Source organism: Equus przewalskii, chromosome 6, assembly GCF_037783145.1.
Source record: "Equus przewalskii isolate Varuska chromosome 6, EquPr2, whole genome shotgun sequence".
In the NCBI taxonomy this organism is placed as follows: Eukaryota; Metazoa; Chordata; class Mammalia; order Perissodactyla; family Equidae; genus Equus; species Equus przewalskii.
Genome location: NC_091836.1, coordinates 71,057,325 through 71,081,899, shown reverse-complemented (window position 1 = coordinate 71,081,899; position 24,575 = coordinate 71,057,325). Strand labels below are relative to the sequence as shown.

General features: G+C 53.8%; 1 protein-coding gene across 3 annotated transcripts in view; it reads right to left on the bottom strand.

Annotated features, from left to right (window-relative positions):
- Positions 1–588: 588 nt before the first annotated feature.
- Positions 589–24,575, bottom strand: part of STARD10 (StAR related lipid transfer domain containing 10) — a 36,068-nt gene continuing 12,081 nt past the window's right edge. For all 3 annotated transcript variants that reach the window (XM_070625923.1, XM_008517587.2, XM_070625922.1), the window contains exons 3-7: positions 4,604–4,751; positions 3,898–4,001; positions 3,125–3,242; positions 1,236–1,288; positions 589–1,010 (exon numbers count right to left, since the gene is read on the bottom strand). In XM_070625923.1, coding sequence (XP_070482024.1) covers positions 765–1,010; positions 1,236–1,288; positions 3,125–3,242; positions 3,898–4,001; positions 4,604–4,751 — 669 coding nt within the window. In that variant the 3' untranslated portion in view covers positions 589–764. The remainder of the gene's footprint in view (positions 1,011–1,235; positions 1,289–3,124; positions 3,243–3,897; positions 4,002–4,603; positions 4,752–24,575) is intronic.

Below are 24,575 nucleotides of genomic sequence, written 5' to 3'. Positions count from 1 at the left end.
CCAAGGGAAGGCTCAAATCACGGGGCCTGGTCCCAAATCTGATGACCCTCACCCCAAACCCCAACCTCCCTCCTCCAGAACATGCTGCCCCTATCTCTCAGCTCTGGGACCCACAGCCCTGTGCTCTGAGACCTAGTGTCCTCTCCCCTGCCTGTCTGTGACAATTGATGAGTGTCAGACACCCAGTCCATAGGTTTAACCCAAGGGGTCTTGGGCTGAAGGTCACATGGTAGAACTCTACCCTCTGACCCCTGACCTGGGGCCTCTGTCCAGACCTACTCCTTGTCTTAGAGCAGTGAGAGGTAGCCAAATAGCCTGGGGTGAATGGCAGAATGAAGGCGCAGGAAAGACAGGTAGATGGATGAAGAGCGAACTAATGAAGACACAACGAGAATGGAACACACCATCGACAGAAGGAGGGGTGACAACCCCTCCCCTCCAGCTACACATGGTGAAATGAGGGGATGCCGAAAGGAGCAAAGGCCGGCAATCAACAATAAAATTAACAAAAAGAACTGTAGAATAAGGGGGCCAAGGGTAGAGGTCAGGCCCAGGGCAGGTGGGAAGCAGGCACAGCGATGAGCCAGCTGAGGCTGTGGGATCGTTTATTGGGGCTGTGTCCAGCCGGGCCGCAGCACCAGCCTGGGCCTAAGCCCAGCGTCCCCAGGAGGTGCAGGGGGTAGGGGAGGGGAGAAAGCGCGGAAGGATCCGCCACCCCCGGGCTCCGCCCCGTCTTGTCTCGGGTCCCTGCGGTGGTGCCATGATCAGGTGAGCGAGGTGTCATCGTCGCTACCCTCCCCGCCTGCACCGCTGGAGCGCTCCTCGCGGCTCTCTGCCACCGCGCTCTCATCGATGTTCTCCAGCGAGTCCGCATGCTGTACCGACAGCTCCGACAGCGCCAAGCTCGGCAACGGGCTCTGCTCCGGGTGTAGCCAGGGCTTGAAGTGCGGCTGATGCTTCTGTTTCCACTCAGGGTACTTGACGCACGCCTTGTACATTTTCTTCATGGCCTGCAGACCCAAGGCACAGCCGAGTCAGGGGTGAACGGGGCGCAGGACGAAGTCTTTGCCGCGTCCCCTCCGCCAGCAGCTCAGCCCCCAGCTCCCGGGATCCTGCCTCCAGCCCCAGTTTTATGACTCCGCCCCCTGGCTCCCAGTCTCCATCCCTAACTCCACCCTCTCATCCTGGAACCCTCTCCCCAGCCTCCATACTCCCCAAATCCCAAGGCCGCTCACCTTGGGAGCCAGGAACTGAGAAGATTTGTTCACCACCCACTTGGGTAAGGAGCCTGTGAAGCAGGGAAGAGTAGTAAGGAAACGGGAAGGAGCAGCTTCAGGGAGCCAGCCCCCACCCAACACACATACCAGCTCCCTCCCTCCAGCCCGAGCTTCCAGGGAGGCCACCCTCTTCTCTATGGGGAGGGGGCGGTGTGAGAAAAGTTCAATAAGACTTCATCATCCTCACTCCCTCTTTCTACCTCAGACCAAGGTTCTCAGACTCAACTCTGTCATGTGTCCTCCCCCATCCCGTCCCGTCCCCCCCCCCCCCCCCCCCGACCTGGTGAGCCCAGAGGGCTGCATGGAAGAAAACCACAAGTCCTAGGCAACCACAGGCTACATGTGGGTTGAAATCTTGACCCACTAGGCTCCTACCTGCCACCTTCCCTCCACTCACTCTGGCATGCTTTCTCATACCCAGTCCCTCTACCGTGAATGGCCCTGATGCTCAGCCCCTTCTCTGCCTGTCTTTTCAAGCCCCCTGCCCCAGAAAGCCTGGCTGACTACAGAGGCCTCTTGGCTGAGCACCCTAGCCTGGCCTGACCTGGAGTCCACAGCCCTGCTCTCCACCCTGTCTCATACCCAAGTGTCTGCTCTGCCTCTGACACCCAACACACTTGCTCACTGAGGTGCTAGGGAGCCCTGAGCCTGGGCCAGTGAGCCCTCGGTGGGCCTTGGGGCATACCCAGGCAAAGATGCTCTCAGGGTATCTATACAAGGCCTGCGGCAAGTCCCCTGAATGGATGCTCTAGTCGTTCATTCATTCACTCGCTCCACATTCACTCAATGATACCTACCCTGTGCCAGCCCTGGGGACCCAGAGAGGAACTCACTATCAGGGGGCCCAAAAGTGTGCCAAGGCTCTGCTAGAGGGGGATGGGTACGCAGAACAGGGAGCCAGTGACTCCTCTGGGTATCAGGGACAGAAGAGGTGACATCTGAAGCAGCCCTGGGGATGAGTAAGCGAGGAGAGGGGTTTCTAGGCTGAGGGAAAGGGCTGACTAGACAGGGAGGTGGGAACGTGTAAGGTGTGAACAGGGACTGGGAAACCTGGGGAGGGGGCTCAGACTTCACTCTGAGGGCGATGGAGAGTCACAGAGGAATTTTAAGCAGAAGAGAGTCATGAGAAAAATGCCTCTAGTAGCTGGTATGGACAGACAAGGTGGCTGAGTATGGAGAGAAACAAGAGGTTCGGGAGCTATTTGGGAGGTAGAATCAATAAGAATTGGTGAATGGATTTGAGAGCTGAGAAGAGGGAGCCCCAGAGCACCCTCAGATTCTTGGCATGGGTGACTGGAGGGTGGAGATGCAGGAGAAGAGGCAAGTTAGGAGGGGAGATGGTGAGCTGAGCACTAGACACAGAGAGTCCCAGGTCCCAGAAGACATCCTGAGGGAGACGTCCAGGAGGCCACATGGATCTGGATCTCAGCAGAGAGAGACATGTGGTCAGCTGGCCACAGAAGCCTTGGGAGTGGCTGAGCCCTCCCAAGGGAAAGAGGACTGAAGCCTGGAAAACGCAGGCCTCCAAGATGGACAGAGGATGGGAGCCAGCAAGACAGACAGAGTGGGAGCAGCCAGTGAGCGGGAGCGAGTCAGAGCACAAGGGTGTGGAAGGCTAGGGAGGAGCTCCAAGCTTCGCTGTGGAGCAGCGGCTACCACCTCAGCCCCTGCTTTTCAAACCATTGTAAAGTCTCAAACCTTAGTTTAAATGATGTTTTGGATGGAGATGTCCCCGAAATACAAAACAGTTCCTAACAGAGGTCCTTCTAGCTCCCTAGTAGATCAAGCCCCATCCCCTGTGCTAGAGGGAAGGATCCCATGATAGGCTGCCAGGGCCAAGCCCTCACCTTTGGGGTCCACCTGGGCCAGGTAGGTGATGACGCAGCTCTTGGGCCCCGTGCTCTGGATGAGGTAGCCCGTCTGGATGGACACAGCTCGGACCAAGTCTTTCCGAGGTGGGTATTTCTGGGAATGGAAGGCACAGGGAGGTGAGACTCAGGGCGGGGGCAAAGGAGGTGTCTTTGTGAGGACATACACACACACAGTTCACATTTGCTGGCGTCCACTCCAGGCCAGGCCTGATGCTGGGGTGAGGAGAAGAGGAGGAGTCAGACGAAGTGATCCCTGCCCCTCTTAAGTTTTCCCTGTTCCCCTTCAGAAATACACCAGGCTGGCGTCAGGGGTCAAGAGCACACACATGGGCACTCACACACACACACAGTCCTCCTTGCCCAGGCTAGCGGTACCTGCCTGTCTTCCCTGCCATGGAGATCAAGGCAGCCCAACCTCATGGAGGGCCTGGGGACCCTCCCTCTCACCTCTTGCTCCCCTCTTTCCCAGCCAGCCTGCCCCAGAGCCCAACCAACCAACCAACCACTTGCCCACAGTGATGGCCCACACTGCCCTCTTCTCATCTGCTTGAGAGTCCCAGCAGGGAGAAAGGAGCCACTGTTCTCTTTCTACAGGAAGGACACTGAGGGCCAGAGGGCTTTGTGCCTGGCCTGAAGTCACAGAGAAGTCATGGTGGCAGCTACAGCCCTCTCCCTCAGCTAGCCCTGCCAGCCCATCCCTACTTGGCACCTTCCCCTGCCCACTCAGCAGGGAAGGCAGGTCAACTCACGGGATGCTTGACTGAGTAGTTCATAATGATGTAATCAGTGCCCATGGGGAGCCAGGAGCGGAGGGTGATGACGTCACGGTTCTTCAGGGGCTTTGGACACCTCCCTGTGGAGGGCAAGGGACAGTTCAGCCAGATCACTGGCCTGCCTGCCTGCAAGGGAGGGCGTGGCAGAGGCCAGAGACACAGGGATGCCTAGTTAAGGGACGGCTCCCCCCGATCCAAACAGGTACCCCCCAACCCCCCAGACCATAGTCCCGGAGCTGGAATTAGGAAAGAGACAGAGCAGGACCCCTCCCCTCCTGTCTCTGGCCATCCCTGCTCCTCACAGCCTCACACAGCCTTACCTTGTGGCCTGGCTTGTTTGTATATGTGAATGTGAGTATATGGGAGAACAATAGTGTGTACATGAAAATGTGTGACTGAGAGCATGTGGCTGTGGGTTGCATCCATGACTATGTATGAAGGATTTGTGTGGAATGTGTGTAGGTGAACATGCATATGTGTGTGTGAGTATACGTGTGTGTGCCTGAGGGTCTGGGAGTGGACAGAGATGTCAGGGAGGGCGGCCCTACATCTCAGCACTCAGGTCTCTGAACGGCCCGGCAATGGGAGTGCCCACAAAAAGGGAAGGCAGGAGGAAGAGGCTGGGCTGGAGGCCTGGACGGAGGCAGAGGGCGCTGGGACTAGAGGGCCTGTGCCTGCTCACAAGAGTAATAGCCCACGTCGGCGTTGACTGTCAAGCGGGCGATGTCAAAAGTCTCAATGACATTGCTGTCCCACTTCTTTCGGTATTCGATGTCGTGTAGGACGTCGTAGAGTGTCTCAGCTGGCACATCGCGGCACTCCATCCGGCACTGCAGACAGACACATGGGTTGTCAGCGTCACATAGGGCTCAGAGCCATGGCAAGGGACCAGAGGGCGGACAAGCAAAGGGGAGAGGAGGAGGAGGAGGACAGGGAGGAACAGTGGCCTCTGAAGTTAGCACGGGCTCACTTCTTGCCACAAGCCCTGTCCAGCCCTCCCAGAAGCCCCCTGTGCCAGGAGACAGACAGCCCCTGTATCCAGAGCCCATCTCCCCATCTCGGCCCCCACCAGACCTTCCCAGTAGTCCCAGGCTCCTTCAGGAAGCCTTCCTGAGTTACTCAGCCAGACCTCCTGAGCTCCATACCCAAGTCTCTCTATCTGTGCCCTCCCAGACCCCTGCGAGGTCCTCATGGGTGGAGACCCAAGCCTGGAATGAGCACATGTTAAATGAAATGAAAGTGTGAGTGAGCAAACAAATGCCTAAATGGGTTTCTTTCTTTCCTCCATGGTACTTATCACCCGGCCATACCACTTGTCCTCCTTTTTTGTTTCCTTCAACAAATATCTTTGGATTTCTTACTCTTTATTAGCCTTGCCCTCCAAGAGCTTTCCGCCTAGGGGAGAAAACAGCCAAGGATTCCCTTTTTTATTTAATCCTCACAACAACTTTGCCAAACAAGAAATCCAAGGAGGAGCTTGAGACTCAGAGAGGTTAAGTAACTTGCGCAAGGTCACCGAGCTGGTAAGTAGCAGAGCTGGGATTTAACCCAGATCACATGTCTGGAAAGCAAGTGAAAACAGAACCAGGTTTCACTAGGTTTGCACTCAGCAAGACGAAACTCAGTCCATGTCCTTGTTCTGTGATTTTTTTCACCTGAGAGCCCAAACCTCTGGATCAAGTTCCCCTCGGCAAATGGACAAGTTTTCTTGTGTCATATAAAAAGGTCTCCAAGGGCTGGCCCCGTGGCTGAGTGGTTAAGTTTTCGCGCTCCGCTGCAGGCGGCCCAGTGTTTCGTTGGTTCGAATCCTGGGCACGGACATGGCACTGCTCATCAAGCCACATTGAGGCAGCGTCCCACATGCCACAACTAGAAGGACCCACAACAAAGAATATACAACGATGTAAAGGGGGCTTTGGGGAGAAAAAGGAAAAAAACAAAATCTTAAAAAGGTCTCCAGAACTGGGTGTTCAGATGGTGCCAAGGGAACCACACGCATTCCTTTCTACTAGAAGGGGGTACAGGCAGCCATGAGGGAGGCAGCCCCTTACAGTCACACAATCCTGGGTTAGGGCTTGGCACCACAGATGGAAGAAAGGACACATCACCACCTATTGAGTATTCTAGGCACCAGAGAACTCATCGCGCCCTGGACATACTTCGCTTTACAGAAGACACAGAGGACAGAGGAAGAAGCTAAGTGTCATCACGAGAACACAACCAGACGAAGTCGGGTGGTGAGCCATTCTGCAGGGCTACTGGTCCAGTCTCTCCTACAGGTCCATGTCATAAAGAAGGGACCTGGCTGGACTAAGAGACTTATAGGATACAACAACCAGATACGAAGTGTGGCCCCGGGTTGCGTCCTAGCTTGGACACAACAGCGATCAAGGACGTATTTGGGACGACTGGGGAAATGTGAATATGGCCTGAGTATTAGATATGGTGAAAACTTACTGAAACAGAATGGCGGAGATTGCCACCTGAACAAAAGCAGACAACGAAATGGAATGCACGGTATAATCTCATTTGTGGGGGGAAATATATGCACAGAAAAAGCTCAGGAAGTACATTCGCTAAGGTGTTAACAGTGGCGATCTCTAAATGATAAAAATATGATGGTTTTATTTTCTTTTTGCTGTCTGGATTTCAAATTTTCTAAAGTGTATAGTACATCCTCTGCAATAATGAAAAAATTTAAATAATAAGGTCCCCCAGAGATACTGAGAGATGCACTCACCACAGGCCAGGTACTAAACCATTACACACACATTATACTGTATATTACAGCATTTTATTCTTACTGCAATGCTCTGAGGTATTAGCCCCATTTTAGAATTAAGAAAACTGAAGTTCAAGGACAGACTCCAGCCTGCAAAGACTCACTGTGTGACCCTGAACAAGTCACCCTCCCTCTCTGCCCTCTGTTTGCTTTTCTGCTCCATGAGGGCTATGACTAGATCCATCTTTAAATGAACAGCCCCCAGTTCCAGCCCTGTGGGGAGCAGGGAAAAGTCAGAGATGAATCTGAGGCCTGTCCTTGAGGCTTCCAGTCGAGGGAGGAGACCAACTTAGAAGTGGACAAGTGCCCAAAACTGCCCAGGGGGCAGAGAGGAGGAGGTCAGCTCTGTGGGGAGGGTGGGGGGTCAGGCTTCACAAAGAAGCTCAGCCTGGAAGGTGAGAACAGAGAGAACAGCCAGGGCTCAGGTGTGGAGGCAGACGAGAGTGTGGCCAGCAGGGAAGTCGACGAGTCCATCTGCTCCAGGGCCTGCATCCACCGTGTGGTGCAGCCTAACTCAAAAGGTCCTGGTTCCAGGGGTTCTTGGAGAAATACATGGGCCCAGGGCTCGGTCACAGTTAGTACGGGATGAACCTGGAACATCTTATTGTGCCAGAAAGCAAGGAAGCACTCACAGAATGACAGGGACCTTTCTCAGCAGACACAGGAGCCAGCCTGAAGGGCTCCCACTGGTTTCGTGACCAACTCGTCAGGGTTTGCTGGGGCTTTCCCAGTTTTAGCATTAAGAATCCCAGGCAAACCAGGACAGTTGGCCACCCTACAAGCTAAAGCTGGGACGACCTGTGTATTAAAATAAATAATGATAGTAACAGATTATATTCCACTGAATAAAATAGGAAACTGATGTATATACAGGTATGAATAAATAAATTGAATGTTTGATGATGAATAGGGTATTTATTTAGTTTCAAAGTAGCTTCCCATCAAAGACTCATTAATTACAAAGGGCAAATGGGTAATTTCATGGTGGAGAAGCCTGGCAGACACCACCTTAATCAAGAGATCAAAGTGAACATCAGTAGTAATGGGACAAGTGACAACCGGGTGCCGTCTGACAGGACTCAGTGAAAAGAATTCAGGCACCACCTATGTGATATTTCTGCAAAGATGCATAACCTAAATCTAATCACAAGGAAAATCAGACAAACCCAACATGAGGGAGAAAATAACTGGCCTCTAAGTGTCAAGGTTATGAAAGTCAAAGAAAGACTCAGGAACTATATTAGACTAAAGAAGACTAATAAAACATGAGTGAGTGAATGAATGAATGAGTGATTAGACAAAGTGATGGGAGGGATGTGATGGTGAGAAAGGGGTTGGAGAAGACAGAGACCAGATCTGGGACCGCCATGAGCATCCAGACAACCTTCTAGTGAGCAGCCATGTGGAGGTCTTGGGGCTGCACCAGACATTCAACACACTCACTCTTCACCCCAAACGTACGAGCTGGAATCCTTCCTGTGCGCAGAATAGAAGGCTGCGGCCCAGAGGATTAAGCAACCTGCCCAAATCAGAGAGCAAGCAAGCAGCAGAGCAGGGATTCAAAACCGGATCTTCCTGCACCCCTAACCATCAAGGAGCACTCAAGTGTGGCTTCTGAGGAAACCAGAACTTCTCTAAATCCAAGTTTGGAAACAGGTTTGGCTGTGCAAGTCCTCACACGTGTCACCCTGGACAGTGAGTGTAGAGAGGGGCAGGGACAACAAAAACATGCTCTGTAGGTTGGAATCCCACCTGAGAATGCCTCCTCCCTCGGGGCCAGGCTCACTGCCCCCAGGGCCCACTGGCACCCATGGCTGGGTGCACACTGAGAAGGGGCCCACCCTGCCAGACACTGCCTGTTCTCCCTCGGGACTCCTGGATCAGGACTGCTGTGGGGCTTCAGAGCCAAAGGCCTCGCTCTGAGACAGCTGGCAGTGGGTGGGCGGAGCACGCAGAGCCACAAGACAGACAGGCACCAGTTAACTGCAAACTCTGCATAACATTTTATCTTTAAGATTAAGAGGGAAACATCATTTCCCCGGCTCATGGCAGACTCTTGGGGAGGAAGGCCAGCAGCAGGGCCCTGTTGGGAGGAGGGCACTGGGAGGACCCTGGCTGCAGCGGTGATGTTGCAGGCAAGGAAACTGAGGCAGGCCGGTGGCTAGAATGGAGAGCATCCTTGTCCTCGGGCATCCTGGTCCCTTGGCGATGGGCCTGGCTTCTGGCCCAGCTCTTTCCAGAGCCCCCAGGAGGCAGCACCACAGCGCCAAGAGGGGTAAATTACATCGGCATTGTTCCTGCCCACAGCTTCAGCCAGCTGCCACACCAGCAAGGTGTAATTCTAAGAGGCTTCAGGAGGGACCAGTGAGGGTAGGGGTGAGTCATCGGAGAACAGCTGGTGGGTGGGCAGGTTACCAGAACCCACAGCCATTAGGCCCCGGGCCTAGTCAGTCACTTGGGCTGGACACCTGGGAGCTCCCCTTGCAAACCAGAACTGAAGGTGGGTGGCAGGTGGGGGTGTGCAGCTGTTGCTCCGCCAAGGAGCCATGCTCGGCTGCAAAGCCCTTGAAGCCTGGTTACAGCAGGAAGTCTGAAATGCAGCCATTTTACAGCTGAGAAAACTGAGGCCCAGAGGGAGTGAGTGACACCAGAGAAACTACAGGCTGTGTCCCCTTGCACCTGCTCTCTCCAAACCCCATGAGGTGGAGCACTGGGATTGCCCAGAAGCCCTGGGACCTGTAAGGCCCCCAGATGCGGGCCCTGAGGGAAGAGGCATTCTCAGGTTGGAGTCTGTGGGAACTGTGGGAACGGAAGGCAATGGAGCCTAAAAGCAGAAGGAGCTGAACAGGGGGGAGAGGGCATTTCAGGCAGAGGGACTGGCGAGTGCAAAGGCCTGGAGGCTTAAATAAATAAGGAGAGAGCAGGGTCCAGTGCCCAGCCATGTCTCACTCTCCCCGTTCCCTCTCTCCAGCCTTGTCCTAGTCTCCTTTGGGAGGCCTTCCCAGTGCTCAGCGTTAGAGAAGGAGGAATCTCCACAGGAGGAGGGAAGTGGTGGGGGGAACCCAGGGAGAGAGTCGACCTGAGACAGGGGAAAAGAAGTCAGGTCCCCTCCATGGGGCTGTGGGGCGGCCTTGAGGGCCAAAGGCCAGGGCAGTAATAAGCAAACTGACAGATGGGTGGACCCAGTCTGGCCCTCACCCCAAGACCTCCCACAGCAGGTCTCCAATATCCTTGCCCGTGGGATATGTGGGGCACACAGATCGTCCCAAAGTCCAAGGGACCTAGGCGATGATCTCTTCCACCACCACTCACCACTCTTCAGGTTACCACTGGGGAAACTGAGGCCCAGAAAAGGGCAAGGGGTTCATCTGGGCTCTGAGACATCCCACGGGCTGTGCTGACTGCTCACCAGGTTGCATTTTAGCAGACAGTATTTTAAAGGAATAACTGTTAGGCAAATCACCCTTTCCCAACAGAACTGTATTCAAATCAGAGGCCACATTCCTGACTGGGGGTGGGGCACTAAGCATCAAATCAATCCCAGCCCTGAACTACAGCCACAGCCTCAATAACCGTTACCCTGTGCGCCAAATCACTAATTCATCATCCCACAAAGGAGACAGCAGCACCTGGACTGTGGACCCCACAGGGGCTGAAATTTAGGTCAAACCACCTCTGCCAGTTGTCAAGGGCGCCAAGCTGCATCCTGTGCAGACATCGTCTATTACCCTCCCACCACCCTGATGGGTATCATCATCCCCATTTTACAGATGCAGAAACTGAGGGCCAGAGAGTTACAATGACTGACCAAGGCCACATGGCTAACAATAGTGAAGCAGAGAACCAGAGCCTGGGTGAACCTGACCCCAAAGTGTCAGGACTTTGTGCTGCCTTCATCAAGGGGCAGGACTGGTCCAGCTAAAACAAACACTCCGGGAAGTGGAGGCTGCCGGTAGTTAACTGATGCTGTTAGGCAGCGCTCATTGGATTCAGAGGGCTTGCTGGCCAGGGTGGCAGAGCTCAGAGATTCTTCCTCTTGACCAATTTCCTAACTTGATCCTCAGACTTCCTTGGGCTCAAAGACAGGGCCACGCTTTTCCAAGACCCAGCCCTGGAGCTCTGCACCTGGAAGCCCCCTCGGAGAACCTTTTGGCTGTGGCATGGCCCCACCAGACCCAGCCAGGCCCCACAGACTCACCGTTTACATGGTGTTCTGGGTCAAACAGACCTCTGCCCTGCCATGTCCCGCCTGTGTGGCCTTCGCTTGGGCAAAGGACATCAGCTCTGAGTCCCAGGATACTCATCTGTCAGAGATAACCCTCCTTCTGAGTGGAGCGGTGAGGATTTAATGAGACCCGTACACAAAGCCTCTGCTGCCCCTCCTCCAGCCCCAGGCCCCACAGCTTTCCCTGACTCCTCAGGCCCCGCCCAGCGGAGCCCCTTCCTGCTAATCCCCAAAGGGAAGGACTACAGGGACGAGAAACAAAGCTTAAAAAGACAGAAATGCCCCACGTCCCTCCACAGGGTGGATGGACAGGGAGCGGGTGGGTGGCCCTCCTACCCCAGGGCCCTGACAAATCCGCCTGCTCTACTCTCACAGTCCATAGCCAGGGACTGCCCTCCCCTTGGCAGACCAGGTGCCAAGAGCAGAGATGGGCCTAGGGGCCACACAGCAGATGAGAGGCCCAGCTCTAGAAGCCCCTCTGCCCTGTCTGCTCCCAGTCTCTTCCTAGGGTCCGCTCACAGCCTGCTGGCTCCAGAGCCCCCCACTCTGCCCCTCCCAGAGGCCCCAAGGGCCAGCATCAAGCCAAGCTGATAGAGTACTTGCCCTTGCTTCTGGTTTTTAGGGCCCCTAGAATGGAGACCCCTAAGATCTTCCCCTTGCACCCCCCCCAAATCTCAAGAGCAGCTCAAGGGCACTGACACAAGGGGTCGGGGAAGCGTGGGGGGGTGGGGATGTGAAGGGAGGTCCAATCGGTCCTGCCGTGAGTGGTTGAGGCATTCCTCCCCGAGGTCTGCCTAGAATGGTTTCCCAGGACGTCCCCTAGCTGGCTCCTTTCCTGTTTTGTCTTCAAACTTCAGCCTGGCTCTCCCCTGTCCAGGCAGCCCACCCAGTCCCTAAATTCTTCAGGTTGCGCTGGGGACCTACTCCTCTACCCTCAGTGCCTCCCTCCATCAGCACACGCTGCAACACACCGATGTGCCAGCAGCGCTGTGGCCCCTTAGTTGTCTTGGCATCCCCCGGGCCTGGCACAGTTCCATAAAGAAGTGTTGCCTGAACGGCAGGATGGAAGGTGAGTCAACAAAGAGGCTGTGTCTGTGTGAGCTTCTCTGACTTTGAGAGTGCTGGGCCATGGCCGGTGGCCCTCAGTGCTTCTGTGGAATTCAGAAGGAAGAGTCATTGTGAAAACCTCCTGGACTCTTGTAAAAATCTCTATGGCACTTGAGGCTGATTACTACTTCTGCCATCATCCTCTTCTAAAATGGAGTCGAGGGGTAAGGGGTGTCGAGGCAGGTTCGGGGAGATTCCAGGACTTGCTTCAAGATCTTTAATAGTTCTAATAGTTAAAAGTAAATTAAAATTGTACTAAGGTACCAATTTATACTTAGTAAATTAGTGAAAATATATAAAGTACCCACTGCTTGTGAGGATATGGTAAAACTGTTACTAAAAATTGGTTCCACGATTCTGAAAAGCAATTTAGCAAATATTTTCAAAATCATAAAAATGTATCTTTTGGGGCCGGCCCCGTGGCAGAGCCGTTAGGTTTGCGTGCTCTGCTTCAGCGGTCCAGGGTTTCGCCAGTTTGGATCCTTGGTGCAGACATGGCACTGCTCATCAAGCCACACTGAGGCAGCATCCACATTGCACCACCAGAAGGATCTACATCTGGAATATACGACTATGTACTGGGGGGCTTTGGGAAGAAGAAGGAGGAAAAAATAAATTTTAAAAAAGTGAGGAAAAAGTTCTGTTACAATATTCATGACTATATTATTGTATTCGTAATTAGTAACATATGTTTGAGAACAATATATTGGAAATGGAGTGGCTCTAATACTGAGGCAAGATGTGGCCCAGGCAGTTAGGGGCTGTAATGCAAGGGCTGACGGATAATATCAACCAGACTTCTGGGAAAACCTATTAACACAACCATCATCCAAGTCTATGCTCTAACTACAGATGCTGAAGAAGATGAAATTGAAAGTTTTTACGCAAGTATCCAAGAAGAAATTGATCATACACCAAAACAAGACATGCTGATGATTATAGGTGACTGGAATGCACAAGTAGAAAATAAAGCAAAATCAAACGTGGTTGGAAAATTTGGACTAGGGGTCAGAAATGAAGCAGGAGACCAGCTCATGGATTTCTGCGAAGCCAACGATCTGCCCATCGCAATCCATGCTTCAAGCAACTGAAGAGAAGACTGTAGACATGGACATCACCAGACGGCCAACAGAGAAATCAAACAGACTACGTAACTGGAAGCAGGAGGTGGAGAAGCTGTATTCTCTCTGCCAAAACAAAACCAGGAGCAGATTGTGGTCCTGATCACAAACTGTTCATAGCAAATATCAGAGTGGAGCTCAGGAAGAGCACTACAAGAATCGTAGAGCCGAATATAACGTAAACAACATTCCCAACAAATTCCAAGTCCACGTAACAAACAGATTTGCATTGTTAGACTTCGTTGACCAAAAATCAGAAGAACTCTAGACTGAAACCAGAAATATTATTAAGGAAAAACGTGAGAAGACAATGCCTGAAGTAAAAAGAACACTCGAGATGGATGACAGGGGAAAATTATAACTTGTTAAGGACAGGCGAGAAGTAAAAGTAAAAGGTGACAAAAGCAGGGTTTGAATTCTGAATGCAGCTTTGACTATCACTTAGAGATAAAGAGAACCACTCTGATGGCCAATGCGAAGAGATGGAAGACAACAAAAACAAGGAGAACAAGAGGTCTCTTACAGAAGATTCAAAAAATCAAAGGGAAATTTAAACCTAGACTAGGAATGCAGGACAGCCAACAGGAAGGCACACTATCTGATCAAGGGCAAATAGAGGAAAGTGGAGACAGTCCACTGGAGATCCACGCAGAAAAGATAAAAGGATGACAGACTTCTTTGAAGAAGATTCCTATGAGGAAGAACCCATAATTCTAGAAAGTGAAGTCTTGGAAGCTGCCCTGAAAGTCCTGGGAAGAAATAAGTCAACAGGGTGGGCAGGGGAACGATAGAATTATTTCAAGCCACAGAGACTGAATCTGTCAAAATCCTAACAAGAATACGCCAACAAATATGGCAAACAAAACAGTGATCTACAGACTGGAAATGCTCAATATACACTCAATCCCCAAGAAAGGAGATGCCAAGGAGTACAGTGACTACAGGACCGTTGCTCTAATCTCCCAGGCAAGTCAAGTGATGCTCAAGGTGCTTATACCTTACCTTATATGCTTACCTCATATGGAGCAAGCAACGCCTGAGGTCCAAGCTGGACTTCGAAAAGAAAGAGGCACATGAGATCTAATTGAGATTATTTATTTGTTGTTTACTGGAGTGCACCAAAAACTTTCAGAAGAAGGGTAGTCTATGTTTTATAGACTACAGTGAAGCCTTTGACTGCATGGATCATGAAAAACTATGGGCTGCTCTGGAACAAATGGGTGAGCCTCAGCTCTTGATTGTCCTGATGCGTAACCTGTACTGTGACAAGAAGCCACTGTCAGGACAGAATACAGAGAAGCAGAATGGTCTCCTATAGGCAAAGATGTCAGATAAGGGTGCATTTTATCTCCCTATCGGTTTAATCTGTACACAGAACATACCATACAAAAAGCTGAGCTAGACTCAGATGAAAGAGAAGTGAAAATTGGTGGAAGAAACATCAACAATCTAAGATATGCAGATGACACTATCTTACTGGCAGAAAGCAGCAATGACTTGAAACAACTTCTGACGAAAGTGAAAGAAGAAAGTGCCAAAGCAGGACTGCATCTGCACATATACAAGACAAAAGTCATGACTACAGAAGAACTACACAACTTTAATGTAGACAGTGAAGGCGCCGAAATTGTGAAAGATCCTGGTTACCTTGGGTCAGCCATCGCTTTGAATGGAGACGGAGACTCGCAAGGGCAGCAATGAAAGAATTAGGAAAGATCATCAAGTGGAAGGAAGGGTCCCTAGAGACTAAGGCCAAGATTCCCCACATCCTCATAGTCCCAGTTATATGTACGGGTATGAAATCTGGACAGTGAGGAAGGCTGACAGGGAAAAAATGATTCATTTGAAATACGGTGTTGCAGGAGAGCTCTACGGATACCCTGGACGGCCAGAAAGATGAACAAGCGGGTCTTAGAGCAAATTAAGCCTGAACTATCGCTGGAGGCAAAAATGATAAAACTGAGGCCGTCCTACTTTGGACTCATCAAGAGAAGGCAGGCTTCTTTGGAAAAGATGATAATGTTGGAAAAACTAGAAGGCAGGCAGAAAATAGCAAGACCAAATAGGAGATGGACTGACTCCACAAAGGAAGCCATAGGCATGAATCTACAGAAGCTAGTAAGGCTGTTGAGGACAGGACACTGTGGACATCATTTGTTCATAGGGTCACCAGGAGTCAGAGCTGATCTGATGGCACATAACAACAATTGGAGAACAATCTGGAACACCACCAACAGCAGGGCCTGACTGGGTTAAGAATGACACATCACCTGGATGATTATTGCCCAGCTACTGAGGACTCTGGGCTCCTCCAGAGCAGGTGCAGGGGCTGAGCTGCCTCTGAGCCCTAAGAACCCAGAACAGGCTGGCAGGGAGTAGGTGCTGGAAATGTTTGTGAACTAATAATCCTATAGCAATACGAGAGACTTCTACAGGTGCAATGTGAAATGAACAAAAGAGGATACAAACTTGTCCCTGTGCCGTGGTCTAAACCATGTATAGATTATCTACATCCTTGGATGAGAGCTGGAAGGAACCAAGGATAAGTTTTACTCTGGAATTGAGGCTCTGGGTGATTTATTTTTCTTTTGGATTCTCGTTACTATTGGTACAATACACTTTACGCAAGATATAGAAACCACACATTTTTTCCCTAAGTTTAGAGTGTTGCCTGAATCCCGAGGTCCTCATTCCCTGAACCCGGAAGCCTAGACTCAGCTGAGATGGAGCCTGAGGCTGCCGTGCTGATGCTGTTACCTTGGAAATGCTCCACGTGGTGTGGCCATGTTGGGAGTGGAGCCAGAGGGGACTCAGGGCCCTTCCACCCTTGGGCTGGAGCACAAGCTTGACAACCCTGGGGAGTCGGGGCAGGGACAGAGGGAAGTCGGGGATGTAGATACAGGGAGGGGCACCTAAGTGGAGTCCTAAGGGATGAACAGAAGAGCAGATGGCACCCAGATGCGGAGCAGATGTAAGGAGGAAGAAGCTCCTGGCAGAGATGCTGGCATGAGCCTGGGGCCTGGAAACGGCCAGGACTGGCTGAGGAACAGTGAGGGCAGTTCCACAAGGTAATCTGAGTGAATAAGGATGGAGGCGGGAGGAAATGGAGCTGCCCCTTGGGTACCTCAGACTGTTCATTCATTCATCCATTCAGCAAATGTGAATGGTGTGCCAGCTCCATGCCAGGCTCTGTGCTAGGGGCCTCGCAAATTCCATCCTCTCAATTACGTGGGAGGGAAGATTATGCCCATTTGTAAATGGTGGCTTAGAAAAGTGAAGTGAGGAACCAGCCTGGAACCCAGTGACCCAAAGGCCACCCCTGAGGCCATTCCCTAAGCACTAGGCTCTGCTCTGTGAAGGGCCCAGTGAATCCCAGGTAGGCCAGTGCCCGGCCAGGTAAAGACTGTCCTTGGTGGGGCGGGGGTCGATGCTAGGGACTGGGGCTGTTGGAGCTGGCTCTGTCTGGAGTGAGGGGAGCTGGAAGGACACAGAAAGCACAAGTGGTGTGGTGTGGGCCCAAAGCAGAGTTTCCTTCCTCTCCTTTCGGACTCAGGATTCCCACCTATAAAATGACTAAATAAGCCCTGTGGCCCTCTCTTCTGAAGGGAAGGGGCTCTGGCACCAGATACCCCCAACCCATCTTCTCTCCAAAAGTGGGGCCCCCCGAGACTGTGGCGGAGAGTGGAGGTGCTGTCACACCTCCCCCAGACAGAGCTCCCTGAGCCTGCTCAGGCAGACCAAGCAAGGCCCCTCGGCTGCTCTCCATCCAGGGCTGAGTGACTCATCTCTGCTCTGTCTCCTTCCTCCTTCCCTTCCCCCAGTCTCCAGCAGGCTCCCTGGACCCCCATTCCCACGCCCCAGGCTCCAGAGTGGCAGGCCCCAGCTCTGCAGCAGTAGGGAACATCCTGCTCTGACATCTCAGAAGCTGACCTCCTGGTCTGGACCTCCGCCACTCTGCTCCAGCCCTGGGGGAAGTGGGGAGCCAGACAGAGGAGGGAGAGCAGAGGGCAGAGAGTGAGAAGGCCTGGAAGAAAAGGGAGGGGTGGTGGGAGACCAATGAGACAAGACAGGGGCCAGGGCTGACACACAGACATCAAGACAAAGACAAATTGGATAAACACTTCCCATGGCTTCAGGGACTGCCAGTGGCCTGATGCCCCCAAAGCTCTCTAGTAAGCTCCAGAGTGTGTCAACAGCCTCCCAGGCATCACCCCCTGGACAGCCCACAGGCACAACACTCACCACATCTACCACTGTTGTATTATGCACCCACCAACGCCCACTCCCCTCCGCTCCCCTCCGGTGCCTAGAATCTGGGCAAAGTTGTAGACTCATCTCTCACTCATCCCTGGGATTCTGCTCAGCCATGACCTTCCCAACAGCTCCTCTTCACCACCCCCAAGCAGGCCTCATCATCCTTGTTTGGACCACTGCAAGTGGATCCTTGTCTCTGGTCCCCTGGCTCCCAGGCCAATCTGTCCCCTGCAGCCAGGGAGCTTCCTAAAACCCAGAGATGATGATGGCACTGCCCAGCTTGAAACCCTCTGCTGTCTCTCTGCCTCCAACGTCCCCCTCACTCTGGCTCTGCCTCCGTTCCTTCTCACCCTCAGCCGGCACCCCTGCCCCATGAGCCTACCTCACTGAGATACTCACCAAGATCTTCTCAGCATGCCACCTGCCTCCTGCTGGGTCCCCCAGGTCCCACCCAGACACCACTGCCCCCACTATGCTCTCAGCCACTGGCCTCCCTCACCTGTGTTCTCAAGAAGGGCTGTCACCGTCTCCATCGGTCTCCCTACTAGGCCTTGAGAGCAGGGCTGGGTCTGATCCATCTCCAGTTCCCTAGCACCAGCACAGTGGCTGGCAGAGTGGGTGAGAGGCAGGAGGAGAGGTTTGTTGAACAAATAACTGGGACAGGAAAAACAAAAAAACAGAGGAAAGGGGACAAGTAGAGACACGAAGGCAGAGGCAGTTACTATCGGAGACAGGGATGAAAATACACCCTGAGGGGAGACTCTGAGACCCAGAGAGAGGCCCAGAGGCAGAGACAGGAGGCTGGATGGAGGCAGAGAGGGGAAAACCCGAGGCAAAGCCAGAGCTGAGCAGGGGGCGGGAGGTGCAGGGAGACAGTTGAGGAGACATAATTGGATCAGAGACAACTCTGCTGCAGTGAGGGGGCGTGACTCACACACACAGTAATGCCAGACACAGAAACACACACAGTCTCACACGCAGAGGCACAGACACACAACCTTGGGCGTGTACTAGCATACACACCCAATCCATAGGATTTAATGACCCTTGTCAGGTGCCTGCCCCGGGGCTGTCACTTGGACAGTTTCGGGGGAACCCAGTCCTGCCCCTGAGGGGCTCACAGTCTACCCAAGTAAAGACCATATCACACACACAGTCACCTACAATCCAGCTCCACACGCAGAAGGCCCACACACAGGAGGCCGGACAACCCCCATCACATCATCCTTTCTCATAACACACAACCACCATCTGGTATCTTATTTAGTTACTTGTTTGCTTCTATTTTGCTTGGCTTTCTCTCTCAGGATGTAAACTCGTGACAGCAGGGCCTGATCTGCCTGGTTTGCCACTAAATTCCTGGATATTCTTGGCATATAATATGTGCTCAATAAATACGTGTTGACTGAACAAATGTTGGAGACACACAAGGGAACTCCATCCTCTCTGGTTGTCAGGCCTCTGCCTTAAGACTTACCACCTCCCTGGTCCAGTACCAGGTGCCAGGCAATCTGGAAGGGTCCAAAGACAGAGAGGGGTGGTCCAGGAGATGGTAGAGGGGATCTCAGGGAACCAGGGGTAGATGCAGCTTTGGGCATGAAACCCAAAGGATGAGATGAAATGGCCCAGGCACCACAGGAGAAACCAAAATCAGTACTTACCCCCACTTCCCAAGGTGGGGAGAGGGAAGGGGGGGCGGGGGGGGGGGCGGGTGTACACGTGCAGGCCTTGTTCACCTGCTCCAAGACAGAAGGATTCTGAGAGACATCAGAGGTAGCAAGTAGCTGCCCTAGGGAGCAAGGCTGAGAGGCAGGGAAGCAATTGTTATGCTAAAGCCCCAGAGAACAAGGCCCAGCTGCTCTATGCCACCTGCCTCAGGCTCTCTTTAATGACAGGTAAGAGGAGCCGTTTTTTGGCATGGGACCCACCACTAAGTTCTGGGCCTGCTACTTTCTTCCACTGTCGGTGTTTCTGAGGCTCCAGGGGCCCCAGAGCATCGAGGCCAGCCCAAGCATGCCAGAGGGGATAAAGTGAGGCATGGGAAGAACAGAGACACCTCCAGCCTCACACCTGGTCTGAGCAGCTTTCCTCCCACGTGTTGCTGGAGCATGCTCACCTGCCCAGGTCAGGGGCAAAGGTAAGGTGGCAGGGCTGGACTAGGATTTCCAGCCCCATCTATCTTGGTGGCAACCTGGCCCCCAGGCCTGAGCCCACTGGCCCCTCAGGAACAGACTGAAGCAGCCTGGCCGAGGTCCCAGATCCCTGAAAAGTGTCAGGCCTCTGGGGTCACTGCCCATGGTCCTGGCTCCAGCCGGCCGGCCAGGCGTGGAGATGCAGCGGAAGAAAGAAAACCCATCTGTCTCCAGGACTCCCTCGTTTCTCTCATCTCCTGAAACTTTAAAGACTCTCGGCTGGAAACTGAGCTGGGGCTCGTTAAAGTTTAAAAGCCAGAGCCTGGGGAGCTGGGCGTGGAGGCACGGAGCCAGCGGGGGGGGGGGGGGGGGGGGGGGGGGGCGGGCGCTGAGGGTTCTTCTAGCCCCAGGGGGACACTGACTGGAGGCACCCACCCCACTCCCAGGGGTTCCTGGCCATCAGGGGGCTGCACATCCATACCACCTTACTTCCTGGCCTGCACAACACTTCACAGTTTGCCCACTGCAAAGAGTTACTCTGTAAGTGGCATGTCCCTGCCATTATCCCTCCTAAATCTCTCTGCGTGTGATCCCCTGCTCCACTCCCCACAGCCCCTGCTTTAGTGCAGCCCTCGGTCCTCTGTCCAGACAAATAAATACGGCAGCATCCTACACTCACCTTGTCTAAAACCTGCCCCTGGCACCCCAGGACCTCCAGGACCCATGTCCTAGGGCCTTGGCCCAGCTCTCTAGTCACCTCCAGCCCCCTGCGTTCCACGTCCTACACTCAACTGTCCACAGCTCTCCTAACCACTGCCCTGTTTCCCCCCTCCGGGCCTTTGCATGGCCGTCCTCTGTATGGAATGCTCCCGATGCTATCAAACTGATACTCTGCATTCTCCAGCCAATTCCAAAGGGATCGCCTCAGCATTCCTCTTCTGTAAAGACTTCCCAAGCCCCCACGTCTGGATCAGAGGCCCCCTGTGGGTATCCAGAGCTCCTGTGACAAGTGTCTGTCCCAGCACCCAACTGGGAGCTCCTTGAGGGCAGAGTCCAGGTTGGATTCCCCACTCTGTCCCCAGTGTCCAGCACAGGCCAGGCACAGAGGTTATCGGTGAGTGTTCACTGAAGGAGCAAATGAATGCATGAAGTCCCCGAAGACAGGCAGGGCACCCCTGCTACCCACATTTGACAGAGAAGGAACCTAGAGCCTAGGCGGGGACAGCAGCCTGCCCGAAGCCACAAGGCCAGGACTCTGGACCCTGTGCTCTCTCCCCTACAGCCACAGGCCAACCCAGGCACCTCCTCCAGGAAGACTTCCCTAAAGCCTCCAGTGACCTCTGACCTTTCCCTTCTCTGAGCTCCCCCACCTGAAGGTCTGGAGGCTGACTACCTGGGGCCATGCTCTCTGGGAGCCTGTTGCCTAAGGATAGTTCTTGAGCTACTTCCTCCAGCTGCCCCCAGGCCAAGAGCTAGAGCCAGCCAGGACAAGGGTCCTCAGGGCCTAACCCTGGAGTCAGGAGCCCCATCGAGGGACCTCTGATGGCACAGACTGACAAGGCCTTAGCTCCCTGTCCTTACTGTGTGTCCAGCAGTGCAGACCCCCCTACCACGGCCTAAGGCCAGGACGGCCTCTACAAACCACCTGCCCAGCAACTTCCTGTAGAGATGGGGAAACTGAGCCCCACAGGTGGCAGAGGCCCAGCCTGAACCTGAACTCACCAAGTCCAAGGCCCTAAAACGAGCTAAACTTCTGCCCCTGCCACCACAGATAAGAAGACTGGGCTCTTGGCCAGCCAGGTCCCCTCCAGGGTGCCCTCCCACAATGACACAGCACAGGGAGACCCAAAGCAGAAGAGAGGGCTAAGTTGTGAGCCACAGGGTCCTGGAGACAGAAGAGCCCAAGGGTGCTAATAAGCAGGCCCAAGGGAGTAGAGAGATATAAGCCTTGGAGTCCCAAGGACCTGGGTTCCGATCCTGCTTCAGCCACCTTCTAGCTGTTTGGCTTTGCACAAGTGAACTCCTGCTCTATGCCTTAGTTTCCGGATCTGTTTGATGGGGTTAATAAGACCTACAGCACAGGACAGTGGCGAAGACAGTGGGAAGACATAAAGAAAACACGTAGCCCTGGCTCTGTCCCCACCTTCCCCATGACCCTTTTGAGTCCTAGGGACTGTGAAGAGTAAGAGGGGCCCTTGGAGACTCCTGAGATGATCCCGAATTTGACAGGAGAGAGAATGAGGCACTGACTGGGGACAGGCCTGAGCACTGGCTTAAGAGCTTGGACACCAGGGGGCCTGTGGTGTGGGAGCAGGTGGACAGTGACACAGGCCAGGGAGGGGCCACAAGAGCTTTCCCCAAAGGGGAAGGGGAGGAGCCCTAGGACAGGAAGTCAGAGGAGACAGGTCCCTACTGCCCAGTTTCCTGTGGCAAGAGGAACCGCAGGTTCTCAGCCACACTCGCCCAAGAGACCTCACCCTCCTGCTTCAGCCGCAGAGCCCCTCGAGGCCCCTGCCTACTTGGCCCACTCCTGCCTCTGTGGTCGACCTGTGAACATCTGCCTCAGCAGGGGGTCACCTGGAATTGTCAGTCTTCTCTCCACCAGTGTCTGGAAACCTCTGAGGACAGGGGCCAGGTCTCCTCCTCTGCCTCTGCCATGGCTGGGCATGCAGCCACACTGGAGAACCTGAGCATGTGAGCATCCAGGGCAGAGCTGGGCAGGCCATGTCATCTCCTGCTTTCTGTACCCCATTCCTCATCCCTCTTCCGTCAGCCCCAGCACAGGCATCGAGTTTAGAGGCTCTTGGAGCCAGGAGAGCCCCACGGCACCGACAGAGACACAGCCCAGAGAGGGGCAGGGTTGCGCCCACAGTCACACATACAGCAAAAGGATACCACAGCCAGGCCTGGAACCCAGCCTCTTCCCCAGCCGGCTCTGCTTGAATGACTGACAGATCCCCTGGTTTTCCATTTCTCATACCACTCCAAGGACCCTGGGGAAGCCTGGCCTGGGCATTGAGACTGGGGTTCAGGTTCTAAGCTGCCCTCTACCTTGGACCCAGGATCCATATTCAGTACGTCTGCTTATGGGTCAAGACCCAAACTCTCAGGAGGTGGTGTCTGCCTCCTTTCCAGTGCCCAGAGCATAGTACAGGCCTGGGGGCAGGCCAGGCTGGAGGCCAGGAGAGAGGGAAAGGGCAGAGGTGGTCTCCCACAGCCCCTTCCCTTTGTCCTGGCTCCAAATGCTGGGCCCAGAGCCACAGAGGCTTCCAGGGACCTCCAGATACAACAGCAGGGAGAAGATTAGTCTGGAGAAGAGAGATGAGGCAAAGGAAACCAATCAGGTAGACAGACAGGTGGAATTCCACCCCTCTGCTAGGATCACGAGCACAGGCCATGTCCAGAGGACAACTGGCTTGCCCAGCTCAGGGGACAGACCCAGAACAGGCTGGGGCAGGATGTGGGGAGGGGACAGAAGCTCAACAAACACCTGTGTCTGAGGCCTCCTGAAGTGACCCAACCATCTCTGGGGACTTTGGCTTCAGACCTGCTGTGTGACCTTGGCAAGTCACTCCCCTTTCTGGGTCTCAGCTTTTGCATTTATCAAAGAAGAATGGGATGATGAGAACAGTGTGTCCTTCAGAGAGTTATTGATGGGGTCAAACGCCATAATGTTGACTAAGATGTGAACCCAAGCGGAGAGGGCAGGGGCTCTGGAGCCAGGCTGGCCTGGTTCCACTCCTGCCTCAGCTTCTGTGTGACCTCAGGCAAGTGACATCACCTCTCTCAGCCTCAGTTTCTTTGTAGCATGGAGACAAGTCTACCACTTCCCAGGACGGGCCTGAGGGTAAATTAAATGATAGAGAGGAACGCTTGGCTCAGAGCAGGGGCTCTTATCAAAACGGGATTCCTGGAATCTTGGGGATCGGGAGCTCAAAGACCTTTGCCCACCTCCCAGAGTCCCACCTGGCTGTGCTGAGAGGATCAGGGAGCTCAGGATGCGCATAACCAAGAACCCAGCCTCCAACCTAGGCCCCAGCTCTGCTCACTTCCTGTCCCCTACCCTCCCTCCACTGTGGGGAGCAGAACAGAGAGGTCTAGGCTGGGAGACTGGTGATCTGGGTTCCAAGCCTGGGTCTGCTGGAACTTGGCTGTGTGACCCTGGGCTGACCACTGGCCCTCTCTGGACCTCAGTGTCCATACTTGCACCCCAGTGAGGGGGGAGGATGAAACACAGATTTCGAAGGGCCCTTTGGCACCTTCAACCTCTGCTCAGTCTGAGAGGGAGGGAGGGTGGGGGTCCTGGCTGCCAGGAAAGATGTATGCCCTGACCAGTAGCCCACAACACCCTGGTTTTTCCAAGTCTCCTCCACTGGCAAGGAAAGCCACCTGACAGGTCTGATCTGACCACAAGGGGTCTGCTGTGGCAGTATGGACCCAAACCCGCCAACTCCAGTCCTGGACGGGGCTGGGTTTATTCATTAACCAAGCCAGATGCAGGAGGCAGCTCCGCCCTGTTGACACAGAGGGTGGGAGTATGGACTCAGTCAGGACCTTCTCCTTCCCTCCCTTCTGGAAACTACACTTTCCCAGCCCACTGCACAGTGCCAGCCTTCAGCTTTTCCCAGGTCACAGTCAGGAAGACAACCTTGCTCTCACAACAACTTTGTTCACCTTTCACTCAATTTGTTCCTTCCTTCCCTCCTTCACTCAGCCAACATCCCTGCTCTGTCTGTGTTGCATGCTGGGGATGCAAAGAGGGACAGGAACTGCCCCTGCCCTCAGAGGGCACCAAGCTGGGACATACCAGCCGCTCTCCCCTTCCTTGCTCCTCTGGCTCAGACACAGGTCAGGCCCCCCTGAAGCCCCCAGCCCAGGGTCCTCAGGCCTGGGCAGAGAGTCCCAGACGGGGAGGCACACATGGAAACTCAGCGAGAAAGAGACAGTCAGATGGCCAGGGTGCAGATGGAGACTCACAGAGGGGAGAAGGGAAGGCAGAAAGGGCCAGCCAGAAGGCCACGTGGGGACAGATG